This window comes from Mauremys mutica, chromosome 5 (assembly GCF_020497125.1).
Source record: "Mauremys mutica isolate MM-2020 ecotype Southern chromosome 5, ASM2049712v1, whole genome shotgun sequence".
NCBI lineage: Eukaryota > Metazoa > Chordata > Testudines > Geoemydidae > Mauremys > Mauremys mutica.
Window position 1 is genome coordinate 62,193,547 of NC_059076.1, and position 18,081 is coordinate 62,211,627.

An 18,081-nucleotide genomic window follows, 5' to 3' on the forward strand; every position below is an offset into this window, starting at 1 on the left:
TATACTGGATTCTGGTTTGACCAGTTATTGTCAAACATTTTGTTCTGGGGAACAAAAAGGCAACCATTCGTGGACCACCTCCCCTTCCAATCCCTGCTGTCTTTTTAAACTATTTAATTCTCAGTCCACCAGCAAAGACTCTCTGGGTGAGATTTTGTGTTGCAGTCCTAAGAGATGCAGCACAGAACTTGCAGCCCAGGGAAGGGAAGGAAATAAGTGACTAAGAAGCCATCTTTTTGCCCTCCCAAAGGGCTCTGGGGACCATAAAACTCAGACAGCCCCAAAGAGATGTCCATATTATAGCAGCACTGCTGCCCAGAGTCACCACAATACCACATGCTGTGGCCCAGCCCATCCCTAGTTTCATCCCTTATACCAGAGCCTGTGAGGAAGGTCCTTAGAAGACAGCCTATGACTGCTTTCCTCAGTTCCTATGTCAGGGGAATTCTCCCCAGCCCTTTACACTAACTGGTACAGCACGCCAGCTGGACTAGTGGGACTAACACAGGCACAAAGGAAGAGGCAGAATAGACTGGCTAAAAACACTGTCCTTTCAAAAACGTACCTCTCTTTTTCTGTAGGCCGTATCTGGAAAGGAAGAGTAGGAGGAAAGTAGCATGGTAACTAATAAAGTGGAGAGGGAGTCAGAGGGTACGTGGATATCACTGAGAATCAGACTGTGTCTGGAATGACAGGAGGAGAAGGTTAGCAGGAGTTTCCCAACCAGCTTGAGCAAAGGCAGTTTTTCCTTACAATATTAGAAACTAAAGCAGCTTAAACCACAGTGCACTCAAGGTCTTATATTGTTTTGGGGGAAACAGCAAATTTTATGGAAAGTCTCTAATTCGATCAATATTTATGTGATCATTGTGAAAAATGGCTGCTGTTCATCAGATCTGAATTAAAATGCATACAAAGGAAAACACATAACCACACAGAAAATGGGAGAAGAATTTAAAACTAAAAGATGGAGATGGGTGGGCAATTAAAACAGTTAATTTATCTGCGTTTTGCAGGTGAAAATTCTGAAGATGTTACTCATCACAATGAGGGCTGGTTTAAACACGATTATATCATGGATGGATATCATGGGGATAGATCACTTGATGATTGCCTGTTCTACTCATTCCCTCTGAAGCACCTGGCATTGGCCACTGTCAGAAGACAGGATACGGGCTAGATGGAACATTGGACTGACACAGCATGGCCATTCTTATGTTCTTATTAGGGCCAGTCACTAGGAATTTCCATTCAGTTCAAAATTCCAACATGTCAAATTTTTCTTCATTCCAAATTGGAACAAGAAAACCAAAACTTCAAAATATCCTTCAGAACTGGAATTCCAAAATTTCATTTGAGAAAAAAAATGAAACATTTTTGTTTTGACAAGGTTGAAATAATTTCATTTCAACATTACTGATTTGATTTTTAATGTTATTATCGATATTATAATTTATAACAGAATATAAAAATCAGAATGTTTCAATTTATATACCAGTCTATGTCATTGTCATAATATAGTTAAAATATTTCAGCTTTTATATTACAAAATATAATATTGTATTTATATTAGGGTTTAAGAATTTTTTAAATTATAAAATGAAAAAAATGACTATTAGTAATTGTAAAGTTACTGCTGTAATTGGTATAATATATAAATGATATGTGTCATGTTGGTGAGCAGTTGTGGAGCCCACCTGCCTGTCTGATGGGAGCAGGAAAGCTTTCTAGCATGCTTGGCTTAATGCCCACAGCTATCTGGGAACCCCACCCTCTGACCAACCAGGCATCCAGCCAGGAAGCAGGCAGAACAGCCAGTATGTCTGATTTCCTGCCAGCCTACTTGGCTGGCAGGTGGGCTAGCAGGAAATCAGCAAAGCAGGCAGCAAGCTTAGCCAGCCAGCCTCCCTGACAGCAAAACACTTTGATTCCATCCCATCAAACTAGCATTTTCTGATGGAAAACTGTTCCGTCAGAAAATTTTCAACAAGCTCTATTTATCATGTTTGAAAAGAGCTGTGGATAAGTGACTTCGGTGACATGGTGCCATCTAAAACTTTACAGTCAACGCAGTCTGGGACAAACTGCGTTCAGTGTCATGTGCATGCCTTAGGAGTAAGTCTTGGCCTCAGCAAGCATTTATCTTTGTTTCAAGTGTCATTATCCTCAACTGCTCCATTTACTCTCTAGTAGCAAGAGGGAGTTCAGGCGAGGGAGTTGGAGATAAGGTGATAGGCAGAAATTAAAAAAATAAAGCTGACTATATGGAAAATGGATGGGGGAAAAGAGGAAAATGGTGATCAGAGAAGATTCAGATAAACTTCAGGGGCATCAGACTTTTCAGGGTTTTATCAGAATCTAATGGTTTGAAAGTTTATGGCCTATTGCTAAGACTACAATTTGGGCACAAAACTTTTAAAATAAATTTCACAGCAGAGGTGTGGGTAAAAAGAAAAAAAAAAGTGATGGAAAGACTGATCCTGGAATGGGAGGTACTGAAAGGTGAGGCCTGGGTGGTGGAGTTGGAGAGTGTGCCAACATTGTGTATTCACTCCATAGCAACAGCTCCAGTCTCGCAGGGCTGGGCCAAGCTTCCCACTCTGGGCATTGCAGCCTAGTGCACAAGGTTGCAGCGCAGCTCCAGTTTGGCCTGTCCACCCCTTCAGAGATGGAAATGAAGGGTCAGACAGGCCAAATTTGATTGGCATTGTGACCTAGTGCACAGGGTCATAATGCCACTCCAGTTTGGCCCATCTGACCCTGCATAGAAGGGGCTAATTCAAAATCATGATTTCTGTGACCATCATGACCTCCATGACAAAATCATAGCCCTGCCTATCACTAATGGGAATTCTACAAAAGAACTCTCATTGATTCAGAAGAAGGATGTTGAAAAATTGTAGACGGTTCAGAGAAGAGCCACGAGAATGATTAAAAGATTAGAAAACAAGTCTTATAGTGATAGGCATAAGGCGCTCAATCTATTTAGATTAACAAAGAGAATGTTAAAGGGAGACTTGATTACAGTCCGTTGTACCTACATGGGGAGCAAATATGCAGTAATGGGTAGTTCAATCTAGCAGAGAAAGAAATAATACGATCCAGAGGCTAGAAGTTGAAGCCAGATACAAAATTACACCTCCTTTCCAGTCTGAATTTAACAGTTAGGGTAATTAACCATTGGAACAATTGACCAAGGGTTGTGGTGAATTTGCCATCATTGGCAATTTTAAAATCAAGATTAGATGTTTTTCTAAAAGACATACTCCAGGAATTATTTTGGGGAAAGTACTATAGCCAGTGTTATACAGGAGGTCAAACTAGATGATCACAATGGTCCCTTCTGGCCTTGAAATATATGAATCTGTAATATCCATAATCCTTTTCCAGCTCACTAACTTTTAGGTGTGCTGGCATCTAAGTCCTGGTAATATTTGGATGCTCATGTGTCTGAACTGAGAGTTCTTATTCCTGTCACAGAAGCAAACACTCAGAAACTTATGGAAGCTGAAGACCCTGTTTCAGCATTTAACAATTTATTGCTGGGGCCTTTCTTTCTTTAAGTCATAGTTTTATCAAACAACCCAATATGTATTTCATAAACAAGCCTTTTGCAATTTTGTGTTTGAAGTACAAAAGACAATAGCGAAAACTTGTTAAATCTATTAAGATTTTAGCCCATTAGAAAAATAAAATAGCTAATTTTAATCCAAAGTGAATTTTAATGCTTTCTTACTATTACTGAAAGAGAGTAGGTTGGCTAAACTCCCTAACCCACACCATCCAAGGGGGGAAAAAGGGGAGGGAGTTGAGAAATAAATACAAGAAGAGTTCTTACCCTGAGGAACGGCAGTCTGGTTTATTTCTTTCAGAGCGATCTGAGAAGAGAGGAAACATATTATCATTAACATAAAATGTTAATGTTCTGTAGCAACACTTGTACAAAAATCTGAAACAACTTTCACACCATACTATTAAATATTATAAAGGGACTATTCAAAATAGAAGCTGGATTTTTTCTTTTACAGGACTGTTTGTCTGCATTTAATTGGTTTGCCAGAGAGAAGATAAAATAACTGGAAATGTTTATTAAATTCCCCTCCTCAAAACACATCCTTTTGCATGCTTATTCTTTTATCTATGGTTTATCAAGCTCCTTGCTAAAATGAAAAGGACTTCAGTTTAAGAAAGAAAAGTGAAGGGGGGGTGGGGGGAGAGAGCGAGAGAGAAAGAAAAACCACAGATTACTCAGCGCAAAAAAATCATTCCATGATTCATAGCTGGCAGAGTTCCCTGACAGGATGGAGGGGGAAAAAAAAAAAAATCAGTCGTCAGTTGTTGCAACATCTGCAAATACACTGAATTCAGTGCTGCTCTATCATTAACTCTTTGCTTTCCTTGCAGTTTTAGGTGTGGAGTTCTTTTATATTATCAGTCAGGGCTTTGTTTATGCAGAGGAATATTAGCGGAGGGAGTCTAATGAAACTGAGCAGCAAATTTAAATAAAGTCTATTAGGTGCAGTCAAGGACTTAGCTAAATTGTACTGAAAAGTGCATATATTTGTTTCTTATACAGACCCACAGGCAATTTTAAAATATGAATTTTCACTTATTTTATTTTTCAAATATTCGTATTATGCAAAAAAAATGAATATATTACATTAAAAACAAATAGAGCTATCCTGTCTAAAGTAAAGAGTTAGAATGATCAACCAAGCATGGCAAATATTTTATCTAATATACTAAAGATACTTGAACTCCTTGAAAGAAAAGTAAAAGATTCACATACTATTGAGATACACATATTCCAAAGTTAGAGCTTTTTTGATTTATTTATAATAAGGGCTTCTAATTATAAATTGGATCATGTTCTTACTGATTATATCCCCACTCATCACAGTTATTTTGCGTCTTACATTCTGTATGCACCCTTTAGGATCAAAGCTCCTTTATTTGTATTAGTAAACTGTTGGTTTACTAAAAAGCCTGTCTAACCCTAAGAAACACAGATATCCACGAAGATCCTCCTGTCCATTTGACATGTATTTTTGAATGTATTTTGAGATTTAAAATCTTGTATTTGAGCAACAATTTGTTCTCTGGTAGAACACAAACAAAAAATATTTGTGTCAATTATTCTGTGTAACAAATGCACAGTGGAAAAGTGTTTCCCTCTCCCATTCCTGCATGGGTTTGCATTTGATTCCATCTTGCTGCAAAAAGCAGCAAAGAGTCCCGTGGCACCTTATAGACTAACAGAAGTATTGGAGCATAAGCTTTTGTGGGTGAATACCCACTTCGTCAGACGCATGTCAGATGCTGCAGTTCGTCAGTAAAACTGATTACATGACACTTATTTCCACATCCAACTCACGTTCAGTTTACAGGTGCTCAGCTCCAATTCTCACAGCCCTGCAGCACATCATCTGTTAAATTTCTGCTATACTTTGCTCTCCATTTGATCACACCCCACCCTGCTCAGTTTGCTAGCTAGAATCAAATGTAATGTCTCAAACCGGAGCCACAAAAGCAGCTGCTCATACACACAAAGGAAGGCTTGCTCATTCCATCCTTAAAATTTCCCAGGTACCCCCTTACCTGTGGCTATTCAGGGACAGGCAGAGGTTCCCACTTAGTCTACTTGCCATCTGTTGTTGGGATCCCAGTTTCCCTGTCATTTATGCAGCCATTTAACAGGAATATACTGACAGGACATTCCAAGTTGGTACAACATGAACGTGAATGTGCCAGCAACAGCGGAGAAAAAGAGTCAAAGAACATGTAAACAACAGCACCAGAGCTTTCCTCCAGAGCCCACTTCTGATTGGCAGATTTTCCATGGCCAGTCCCCACAACTGGAATGCTGTCATTCAGGAAGTTAATCCAAATCCCTTCTCCCTTTCATTCTTTGTTGAAACAGGAAATGGTACAGTTGTTTTTAAACATATTTTATTTACTGCTTAAAATAGAGAAAGAACATCATCCACCATACTTCTAGACTGAGCTTTATTTAAATAAAAAAAATTTAAAAAATAAACAGACACCATCAAGGGAATGTACTACTTCTAAGTAGCATAAAAAAAAACCCAAAAACCTGCACTTCTTGAGGTTATAGGCTCACTAAGAAGTAAATAAACTCTGTTTAACATCATTTGCAGCAAGAGACTTGGTCACAAAGGTTTTAATTTCAAAAGCGGCTTTACCCTAATTTCCAATTTTGTTTCTATAATTTTCCAATTCTGGGCAGAATTTTACTGTTTCAAATAACCGCAGGCCCAACTGATGCCATTTAGAGCTCTAGCTATCGGATTTGTGGGCACAGAATAGAAAGCTGATTCTAAACAATTCTGAACAAAATGAAGCCCCAATGTTTGTGCTGTCCTCTGCAGGTGAATCCCTGGCTCAGAAAGGACAGCATACAGGACTGAGGCCCCAAAAATAAGATATATTTTATAGAAAATATGCCATGTAAGATAACATGAAAAGTCATGATTTGCTGAAACCCATTGTTCTGTCCAAATATGTATATTGTTAATGTGTATGAAGTTATGAGATTTTGCTGTATGGTTGTTACTGAAATATGTTGTAAGTTTGAGAGTCTCTACTGCTAGTTCCCCAGTGACAACAAGAATGGTGATGAACCCCAAGAGGGTGTTAAGCAACCATTAATCAGATGGGGAGTTGTAAACAAGGGATTTACAATGTTATAAGAGGGCTACACAAGCATAACATAATGGGGGATTGCTCTACATTGAGAGTCAGCAAAGCCCCCCAGGACATGTATCAAGCGGAGTGCCCCAAGGGTCGGTCCTGGGGCCAATTCTGTTCAATATCTTCATCAATGATCTGGAGGATAGTGTGGACTGCACCCTCAGCAAGTTTGCAGATGACACTAAACTGGGAGGAGCGGTATATACGCTGGAGGGGAGGGATAGGATACAGAGGGACCTAGACAAATTAGAGAACTGGGCCAAAAGAAATCTGATGAGGTTCAACAAGGACAAATGTAGAGTCCTGCACTTAAGACAGAAGAATCCCATGCATTGCTACAGACTAGGGACTGAATGGCTAGGCAGCAGTTCTGCAGAAAGGAACCTAAGGGTTACAGTGGATGAGAAGCTGGATGTGAGTCAGTGTGCCCTTGTTACCAAGAAGGCTAACGGCATTTTGGGCTGTATAAGTGGGGGCATTGCCAGCAGATCAAGGGATGTGATCATTCCCCTCTATTTGACATTGGTGAGGCCTCATCTGGAGTACTGTGTCCAGTTTTGGGCCCCACACTACAAGGAGGATGTGGAAAAATTGGAAGGAGTCCAGTGGAGGGCAACAAAAATGATTGGGGGGCTGGAGCACATGACTTATGAGGAGAGGCTGAGGGAACTGGGATTATTTAGTCTGCAGAAGAGAAGAATATGGGGGGGATTTGATAGCTGCTTACAACTACCTGAAAGGGGGTTCCAAAGAGGACGGATCTAGACTGTTCTCAGTGGTAGCAGATGACAGAACAAAGAGTAATGGTCTCAAGTTGCAGTGGGGGAGGTTTAGGTTGGATATTAGGAAAAACTAGGAGGGTGGTGAAACACTGGAATGGGTTACCTAGGGAGGTGGTGGTGGAATCTCCTTCCTTAGAGGTTTTTAAGGTCAGGCTTGACAAAGCCCTGTCTGGGATGATTTAATTGGGGATTGGTCCTGCTTTGAGCAGGGGGTTGGACTAGATGACCTCCTGAGGTCCCTTCCAACCCTGATATTCTATGATTCTATGTCTGAGCTAGTGTTTTTCAGGCACATGGACTGAGGACATAAAATAGAGGGTAGTGGCATCATACCTTTTCCTTTCTCCTCCCCCACCTATGCTGTAAGCAACAAGAATGCTAGGAAGACAAAAGACTCGAATTGAGGAGAATGATCCCAGGCTTAAAGGGGAAGCCTGTGTATTAAGCAGGGTGGATTAAAATCAATGATTTAAAATTTAAAAAATTGGATTTTTTTTATTTAAATTGGATTTTTTTCGATAAAATGCTTTTGGGGAAAAAACCTATATAAAGATAGTTTTAATTAAGATATCTCATCATGGAATAGGGATTATAAATTCTAATTCTATAGTATGAGACAATATATTCATGAAACGTTTAAGAAAACATTTGTAAATGAGTTCGAATAGTTCATGGATTAGGGACCCAATCTTATGAGGTTCCAGGGGCTTCTGCATAGATTATTTAGATTAATCTTTCTATCTACCCAATGAGACTCAGTGCTCAGTCGAGAAGATATCATCAGAGATGTTTAGTTTTGCAGTTCTCAAACTATGGATTTGTGTCTCCAGAGATAACATGCTTGTTAACAGCAAAAATGTTTTTAAAAATAAATAAATAAAATATAGAGGTGAGAAATAACAGTCATAAGCCCTGTTGTCCTGCTGCAGATTTGTGTTCACAGAGTCAATCCCTTACCTTTCTCTAAAAGTACAAAGTTTCAAAAAGTTCAATGAATAGAAGATTGGTGGGGGTGGAATAGATCTGGACAAGGAGAAGAAGAAGAAATCTGGAGATAAATGTGAGAAGGGAGGGACAGGCAGTAGAAACAAAAGTTAAACTGTTGGAGCAGCATATTCCAGAAGTCTTGAGGTCTTTCTGAATGCAGCCTTCATTGATTTGAGATCTACCATACCATCAGGGGCGGCTCCAGGCCCCAGCATGCCAAGTGCGTGCTTGGGGCGGCGTGCCGCCGTGCTTGGGGCGGCGAAATCGCTAGAGCCACCCTTGTATACCATTCTCTCACTAGAAGGGAAAAATCTATAATGGCAGCAGGCCGTAAGAGACAGGGGCGGCTCCAAGCACCAGCACACCAAGCGCATGCCTGGGGTGGCAAGCCGTGGGGGGTGGCCTGCTGGTCGCCATCAGGGTGGCAGTCAGGCTGCCTTCGGTGGCATGCCTTTGGGAGGTCCACCGGTCCCGTGGCTTCGACGGCAGGTACGGCAAAGGCGCGGGACCAGCGGACTTCCCACAGGCATGCCGCTGAAGGCAGCCTGACTGCCATGCTTGGGGCGGCAAAATACATACAGCCGCCCTGGTAAGAGAGACCCAGTTTGGGAATATTTTAATGAAGTTCCTCTACTTGTGGGTAAGACAGGCATGCATGCAAAATGCAAACAGTGCAACAAAGAAATGCAAGGCCTTGTTGCCCGAATGAAACAACATCATGAGACGTGTTCCTTCTCAGGAGGAAGCTGCATTGAAGATGATGAGAAGAACATGTCTGAACATGCAGGATCTTCAGGTTGGTAAACTTTTTCATTTCATACTTCTTTCTTAAGGGCTGCCTGTCTTCCTTCTGGACTATTCTTGAATTCTCATGTTTGAGCAAAAAATATAGTTGTTACTCTATGGTACTATCATTTTAGATGCAGTTGTGATAAAAAAAATAAATAACTGAAATAGGCTGATCTTCCTTTTACAGTTTCGCCTTTAAAGTAGTACTGAGTGTCAGTGAATGCAATGAGTAATACTAAATGAGCAGTATGGTGGTAATAATTAAATAACGGTATGGTCTTATTTTGTTTAGGAGAATCTGTCCTCAACACACAGGATTCTGAAGACTATCCACCTTCAAGATCACCATCATTTTCTATAGTTTCAGAGTTATGTGCCAATGGTAGTGTTTCAGTCATATCATGTATGTTACACAGCCACAGTATATCACCTGTAGCAAGAAGGGGGGGGGAATCTCCATCATCCAGAAAGAACTATAGGTAAGTATGTGATAACCAGCAGATTACAAAAAGTGGTAATTGATGAAAAAATTGCCCAGTTTGTTTATGCAACAAACTCTCCTTTCCGTATGATTGAGAACCCACACTTCATTAACATGGTTCAGTCCATCCAACAGAGCAGATGTCGCAGGCAAATTGCTGGATAAAGTGCTCAATTTCTTTCATACAGTGTGCAAAAAGTCTAGAGGATGAAATTATTAACCTGAGTCTTGATGGGTGTAGCAATGTCCACAATGATCTTGTTGTATGTGCTTGTGTGACAATGGAAGAAGGGAATGTCTTCCTTCCAGAAACAATTGATACATCAGGAAATGTACACAGCAGCATACTTTCAAGAAGTACCAGTAAAAGCTATAACAAACTGTAAAAAAAAAAAAAAAAAAGAAAGAAAGAAAAAAAATTCAAATATCTAGTACGCAGCTTCGTCACAGACAATGGTGCAAATGTATCTAAGATGAGAAGAAATTATTTAGAAGAGAGTCCCAAGCTAATAACATACGGTTGCAGTGCTCACTTGATGCACCTCCTAGCCAAAGACTTCAGTGTTCCAGAAATAAGGGCAAATGTTGAAATTGCAAAATAGTTCTGTAACAACCACTTTGCAGCAGCTGCTCTGAAAAAAGTGGGAGGAACCAAGCTAACTCTCCCACAAGACGTGCAATGGAACTCAGTAGTTGACTGTTTTGAGCACTATATCAAGAACTGGCCTAATCTGACGACAGTGCGTGAACAAAATCATGAAAAAATAGATGGCACTGTCACAGCCAAATAGGATGACCAGACAGCAAGTGTGAAAAATTGGGACAGGGGGTGGGCGGTAATAGGAGCCTATATAAGAAAGACCCAAAAAATTGGGACTGTCCCTATAAAATCAGGACATCTGGTCACCCTACAGCCAAAATTCTCAACATTGGGCTTAAGAGAAATGTTGAACACATGCCGAGTACCCTGAAGCCTATTTCTGTAGCCTTGAACAAAATGCAGAGAAATAGATGTTCTATTGCTGACACTGTTGAAATTTGGAAGGAACTGAGTGAGATCTTAAAAAGAGAAATATGCAATGACAGAGTTAAATTACAAGCATTAAAAAAAATGAGTGGGACAAGCATTATCTACAGCTCATTTTCTTGCAAATACTCTCAATACTCGGTACCAGGGTAAACCTTAGCTGCTGAAGAAGAGGAGTTGGCTATGATATGGACATCCAGCAATCATCACTCTATAATAAAAGTGCCAACTATAATAAAGTTCAGAGCTAAGGGTGAACCATTCAAGAAATAGATATTTGCTGATGATGTTTTAAAGAAAGTCACACCAGTGAACTTAAGTACTTGAATTCAGAGACTGTTGAAGTGATAATCTCACTTTTAACAGTAGTAGCGTCTTCTGCCGGTGTAGAAAGAATATTTTCTTCCTTTGGACTAATTCATTCCAAATTGAGAAATTGTTTGGGACCTGAAAAGTAGGAAAGTTGTTTTTCTTTTCCAGATTATGAACAAACATGAAAATGAAGGTGAAGACGACTGCGTTAGCTGCAGAAGCCAATATTTTAAGTTTCTCATGTTGACCTGGCTGACATAGTCGATTTAATTTTTGTTTTTTTTTTTAATATTTCATTTAACTATTTTAGTTAAAAACAATTTTAACTAAAACAAACCTGATTTTAAAAAACTTGAATGTTTAACTAAATTCAAAAATTCATATGCTTGTTTTGTTAAAATATTATATGTTTGCTGTTGAAGAAAAAAATCCAGAATACATAATGTTGTTGTTTTAGTTAAATAAAACAAATTAAATGTCTGTCTGGTGATGTTCTTCTCCTAATACAGCATGGCAAGAAAATCCTCCAAATATTAATAACCTGTTGAATTGGAGATAGTTCTCCTCTAAATGACTTGATAAATGTCTGCTTCACTTACGTTTGGTAAATGAAATAACCAAATCATTCATTTTCTATATAGCTGTAAAACTAATCTGAAAAGTTTTCAAATAAATCACTTTAAAAAATGTATAGTGTGTACCTTCTAAAAATGAAACCTACATCTCTGAGTTGTGAAGAATATGTATTAAGGTTATAACAACCATCAAGAATCCATGATTAAATCGAGACTTCCTGACTAGTGATTTAAATCAAATCCACCCTGGTATTAAGAACTGTAACCTTCCTGCAACATATAGTGGGATGATAAAAACTGCTTGATCAGATACTGCCTAGTGTAATAAGGTTTAAGATTTAGACTATGCACTTACCTTTTATTTTCTTTGGTAACTATCTTTGTCCTTTTGTGCCTCCCACTTACAATCAAATCTGCCTGTCTGTAGTTAATAAATCTGTTTTACATTCTACCTAAAACAGTGTGTTTTGGTTGAAGTGCCTGGGAGATCTGCTGGGAGCTTGGGAGATTTGCAGGTGCCTTTCTCTGTGTGATTCGCGAGTGGCTCAGGGAGCATTCAATTACTCCTGGTGGAATTTTGTATCACTGCGCATGCGCAGAACTCATGTCCCTCACAGATTTCTTTGTTCTTGTAGCTTCCCTTTGCTTCCCTGTCAGAAGTCATTTTTCATCAGGGAAGCAAAGGGAAGCCACAAGAGCAGTCATGCACCCCTCCCTGGCAGCGCAGGCAGATTGCTCTGGGTGTCTGAACCTGTCTGTAGAGAAGTAAATCACCGCCGCGGGGGAAGGATGGGCACTTGTCAATGTGTGAGGCACACACACACTTTTCCTCTCACTCGCTATTGCGGCATCCTCAGCAGGGAGGGATATGGCTTTGGGGTGTTTCTGAGAAGATAAGCGTGGGGCAGGCTCTGTCCACTCAGGCAGAGCAGAATGTAGCAGCCTGCCTGCTTAGTGAATTGTTCCAATTTTCTTTGTGAATTCCCCCAGGAGTATAAAACAGGTGTAAAAGTTTTAAGGCTCCTTATGTTGCCAGAGTGGTGTAAAGGACAGTATAACCTTATAAATACTATGGTGCTTTAGTGATTAGAACTGATTTTCTCCACACCAAAGAAATAATTTGTTTGTCCTATAGTTAGGGCCCTACCAACTTCACGGCCATGAAAAATATGTCATGGGCCATGAAATAAGCTCCTCCCTGTGAAATCTGATCTCCCCAAAATCAACCAGGCTGGGGAGCGACAGGACTTGTCCTTCCCTTGCATGGCTGTTATCAGACAGAGATTCGACCCACCTCCAAAGGCAGTGCAGAAGTGAGGGTGTACCATCCGTGCTTCTGTGCTACAGTAGCCCCAGAGCTGGGATCCAGGCTGCCACTCCCTGTGGCTCTTGCTGGGGCTGGGGGCGCCTGGGCTGGGGGCTCCTTCCTCCTCCTCCTCCCGCTCCTGCCTGGACTCAGGATGCCCAAGTTCCGGAACTGCTGCCACCATCTCTCTCCCTCCTCTGTGGCTCCTGCCTGGGCTTGGGGCTTCAGCCCCTGTGGCTCCTGCCGGGGCTCAGGGCACCTGACCTCAGGGTCTCAGCCCCCACCGCGCCTTCTGGGGCTCGGGGCTTCCACCCTGTAGCTCCTGCCAGGGCTGAGGCACCCATTTTTCAAACTGTCCAGTGTCCCTGGGCATGAACCCATGCCCATGGGCCCATGCATTAATCCACCACTGGTCCTGACTAGCAGCTAGAAGCCCCGCTTGGGGTGCTCCCAGCAGCACTGGGGAGATTGGAACTATCTCCACCTCTGGAAGCCTTCACCAGTTGCAGGAAACTCCGCAGCTGCTGCTTTCAGAACTGGGCTCTGAAGGCAGCACAGAGGTGAGTATGCCAATCCTGCAACCTCCCTACACAGCTTTGGGACCCCCTCACAATCCCATTTTGGACCAGGACCCCCATGGTTACAACGGCGTGAAATTTCAGATGTACATCTGAAATCATGAAATTGACCAAAGTGAACCATGAATTTGGTAGGCCCTACCTATAGTGCTTAGGAGACATGATACCTTATATCTTGTTAGAAATCTATTAGTCCTTTCTAAATCCCAGAAGCCAAAAAATAATAGAAAATTAGGTAGAATGGGGTCTACATTCAAAGCACAGGGGATTTATAAAGGTGTGATAATGGGAATTACCTTCCAAAAAGAACACCTATGTACATATAAAACTTGTACTACTTTAACTATAATAGGATAGTTCAGATGCATTTTTACCAGTACAGCTTATTCCCTTACAGAAAGGCTAATAAGCTATAACTGTGTCCACATTAGGAGTTACACCAGTATAACTCTTTTGGTAAAACAAAAATGGGGGGGGTGGGGGGAAATCACACTGTGCTAACCAAAAGAGTTTCTATAGTTTTTGTATTACTGTAACCCTTTTGGTGTGGTATGATTTTTTTGTTTTCTGTTTTTGTTTTACCAAACAAATTACATCAGTACAAAGACTATAGAATCATAGAAATGTAGGGCTGGAAGAGGCCTCAAGAAGCCATCAAGTCCAGCGCCCCATGTTGAGACAGGACCAGGTAAACTTAGACCATACCTAACAGGTGTTTGTCCATTCTGTTTTGAAAAAGCTTCAGTCGTGGCGATTTCACAACCTCCCTTGGAAGCCTATTCCAGAGCTTAACTACCCTGATAGAAAGTTTTTCTTAATGTCTAACCTAAATCTCCCTTGTTGCAAATTAATTGCTTTACTTCTTGTTTTATCTTCAGTGGACAGGGAGACAATGGATTTGAAGACTGTTATCAGGTCCCCCCCTCCCCCCAGTCTTCTTTTCTCAAGACCAAACATGCCCAGTTTTTTTAAACTTTACTCATAAAAGTCAAGTTTTCTAAATCTTTTATAATTTTTGTTGTTCTCTGGACACTCTCCATACAGGGACGGCTCTAGCCATTTTGCTGCCCCAAGCACGGCAGCACGCCGCAGGGGGCGCTCTGCCGGTTGCCGGTCCCGCGGCTCCGGTGGACCTCCCGCAGGCGTGCCTGCAGATGCTCCACCGGAGCTGCGGGACCAGCGGACCCTCCGCAGATACGCCTGCGGGAGGTCCACTGGAGCCGCCTGCCGCCCTCCCTGTGACCGGCAGAGCGCCCCCCGCGGCATGCCACCCCAAGCACGCGCTTGGCGTGCTGGGGCCTGGAGCTGCCCCGTCTCCATATCTTTGCTAAAGTGTAGTGACTCGAACTGGACACAGTACTTCAGCTGAGGCTTTCATCCATGCTGAGTACAGAGTGACAACTACCTCCAGGGCCATACATTCATCACTCCTGTTAATATACCCCAGAATGTTGTTAGCCTTTTTTGCAACTGCCTCACATTACTGACTCGTATTCAATTTGTGATCCACTAAAATCCCCCAGATCCTTTTCAATAGTACCACCACCACCGAGTTATTCACCAATCTGCAGTTGTGCATTTGATTTTCCTTCTTTAGATGTAGTGCTTAACACTTATCTTTATAGAATTTCATCTCATTGCATTCAGACCAGTTCTCTACTTTGTCAAGGTCATTTTGAATGCTAATCCTGGCTTCCAAAGTGCTAGCTATCCCTCCCAGCTTGGTGTCATCTGCAAATTTTATAAGCATACTCTCCACTCCAAGTCATGAATGAAAATACTGAATAGTACTGACCCTAGACTAACCCCACTTCAATAGAAACACCCTCTCAGTTTAACAAGTGAAGCATTGATGATTACTACTTGATAAGGGTTTTCCAACCAGTTGTACACCCACCTTATAGCAGTGGTTTTCAAACTTTTTTTTCTGGCAACCAAGTTGAAGAAAATTGTTGATGCCCACAACCCAACGGAGTTGGGGCTGAGGGGTTTGGGGTGTGGGAGGGGCTCAGGGCTGGGGCAGAGGGTTGGGGTGAGGACTGTGGGGTGGGACCGGGAATGAGGGGTTCAGAGTGTGGAAGGGGGCTCTGGGCTGGGGCAGGAGGTTTGGGGTGCAGGAGGGGGTCAGGGCTCTGGGTTGGAGGTGCCGCCTCTGGGCTGGGGCCGTGGATGAGGGACTTGGGGTACAGGAGGGGGCTCCAGGTTTGGGCAGGGCTCAGGCAGCCAGCCAGGAGGGGGCTCCAGGTTTGGGGGGGGCTCAGGGCTGGGGTAGCCCTGTGGCCCCCTGCATAGCAGCTGGACCTGCTGCTGGCCATTTCCAGGGTGCTGCACAGTGTCAGAAGAGGTAGGGACTAGCCTGCCTTAGCTGGGCAGCACCACCAACGGGACTTTTAGCAGCCAGGTCTGACCAGAGCCGCCATGACGCAGTGCCTTGCATTCTGTGACCCAGTACTGGGTCACAACCTGCAGTTTGAAAACCACTGTCTTATAGTAGTTTAATCTGGACCACATTTCCCTAATTTCTTATGAGAATGTCATGTGGGACTGTGTCAAAAACTTGACTAAAATCAATCATGTCTACTGCTTCCCCTCTATCCACTAGGCCAGTAATCCCGTCAATGTGTAGACAAAGCCGTGAGTGGGCACTACCAATCGATTGTGATCTCAGCAGTGACTCCGGTTTTACACTAGTATAAATGAGTGCAGAAACTGGCCCTACCTCTTTTTAAGAAATAAAATCTAATATACGATTCATGAGTAAAGCATTTGATAATTTTTTTTGTCTTTGGAGTTTACTGGCTGACCTCATGACGGCCTTACAGTCAACTTGATGACACTATGTTGTTTGTGTGTCTGCAACATGCTAACATTGAATGCCACATCCAATCCAATCAATTCCAAAATTTCAGGGAATGTTTTAGGCATCTATGGCCAGAACTCTTTTGATTTTTGGGGAAATCAGAAAATTAAAATAGGCAAAATGGGGCACAGGAAGCCCATGCCAGCTTTTTAGCACAGCCACAGCCTCTGCCTCTGCAATTGTCTATAGATCAAAGAACTAGTTGATGGCATCCATTAACACCTTCCAACATAACTATACCCCGCTCATCTCTACTAATCCTCCCAATAGTTTAAATATTCACATGCTGAATTATTTGTTTCCCAGACAGAAAGATGAATAATAATAGGGAGTGCGGGGGGGGGGGGGGGGGAGGAAAACGGCGGCCAATAGGGGTATGTATGCACACAACCCCGGCAAGTAATTGGGGGAAATGAGGCACACAAAAGCCCTCTGATCACTGCAACTCCAGCGGGGGATGGGAACCTGAGGAGGCACTGAGGGATGCAAGGAATCCCTGGCATGTGCAATAAACTCATTCCTCTCTGTATTTCTTCTTGTGTTTTACAGAGATGGTATCCTCTATAGGTCAGGTTTTAACAAGTTTTGATGATTTTTGTCTCCTGTCCTCCCTCCAACCTTTAAATTTCTCACAAAATATGGCCCTGTGCACTTCCTTTTGTCATATATATGTCTTGTGTGTGAGAGGATAATTTTTTTGGAAAAACACAAGGTGAATTGGAGAAATAGTTTCTGACATGGGTTTAAAAATGGAGGAGGGGAAGTTACGTTTTTAATTCTTTAATGTTACTTTGTGACATCACTAAAATGGCTTAGCCTGGAAACTTCTAATTTGCTTCATTCCAATAAGAGCTAGGGATCTTCAGGTGTTCCTAAGAGATTTTCAGGAGTTCATGGTCCCATTTTCAAAAATGAGTCAGGTACTTAGGTGCTTAAGTACCATTGACTTTCAATGAGATTTAGGCTCCTAAGTCACTTAGGAGCTTTTGAAAATGTTCACCCTTGTGTATAGAATTATGTTTTGAAGCATTTATTGTTGGAGTTACCCATCTCAGAAATAGAAAATGTATCGTATAATGTGAAAGCTTCATCAGGCTTCTGAGAACTTTGTAAAGCTTTTTAAAGATCAGATCAATTTTTGGTAAAGTTGCTTTTAAGTTTCTACACCTTGATAGATTCCCGCAGTGCTTTATAAGCTACTCCTGAGGATGACTAAAGTGATTTACACTGTTTTAATACCTCATAAAAGCAGAGATTTCATCTTTCAAATACAATGTGTATCAAAGCTAGGGTGACATTTCAAGAAAATGAAAGATTACCCTATGAAATGTACATAACAAAGCTTGTTTTTAAGCAACACCACCACCCAATGTTTTATTCAGAGTACAAAATCATACATTTGTAAAAACATGTGAGACTCTTTGCATTGGTATTACCTGAAAGCACATTTTTAATAGGATCAGATGTTTCTTGGTAGCATATCACCAGGCATGGGCAACCTTAAATCTGGGAGTTCTAACTTTCAAGTGCTTCACTTTGCAACTTTAATAACATTCTTTTAAAATTTTGTGTGTGTGTGTGTGTGTGTGTTGTAATTCCTTAGGGTTTTAAAAAAGAAAAACAGTAAAAACAAATTCTACTCTAGCAACCTCCCCATCATGCATCACCACTAG

At 41.6% G+C, this 18,081-nt stretch overlaps 1 protein-coding gene across 6 annotated transcripts in view; it reads right to left on the reverse strand.

The window, feature by feature from the left end:
- SH3D19 (SH3 domain containing 19) overlaps nt 1–18,081 on the reverse strand; it is a 126,385-nt gene that overhangs the window by 87,750 nt on the left and 20,554 nt on the right. For 4 of the 6 annotated variants that reach the window (XM_045017734.1, XM_045017737.1, XM_045017739.1 and 1 more), the window contains exon 2: nt 3,839–3,878. In XM_045017734.1, coding sequence (XP_044873669.1) covers nt 3,839–3,878 — 40 coding nt within the window. Of the gene's footprint in view, nt 1–3,838; nt 3,879–5,598; nt 5,744–18,081 lie in introns of those variants that run through there. The other 2 variants (XM_045017735.1, XM_045017740.1) reach the window with 1 other exon arrangement.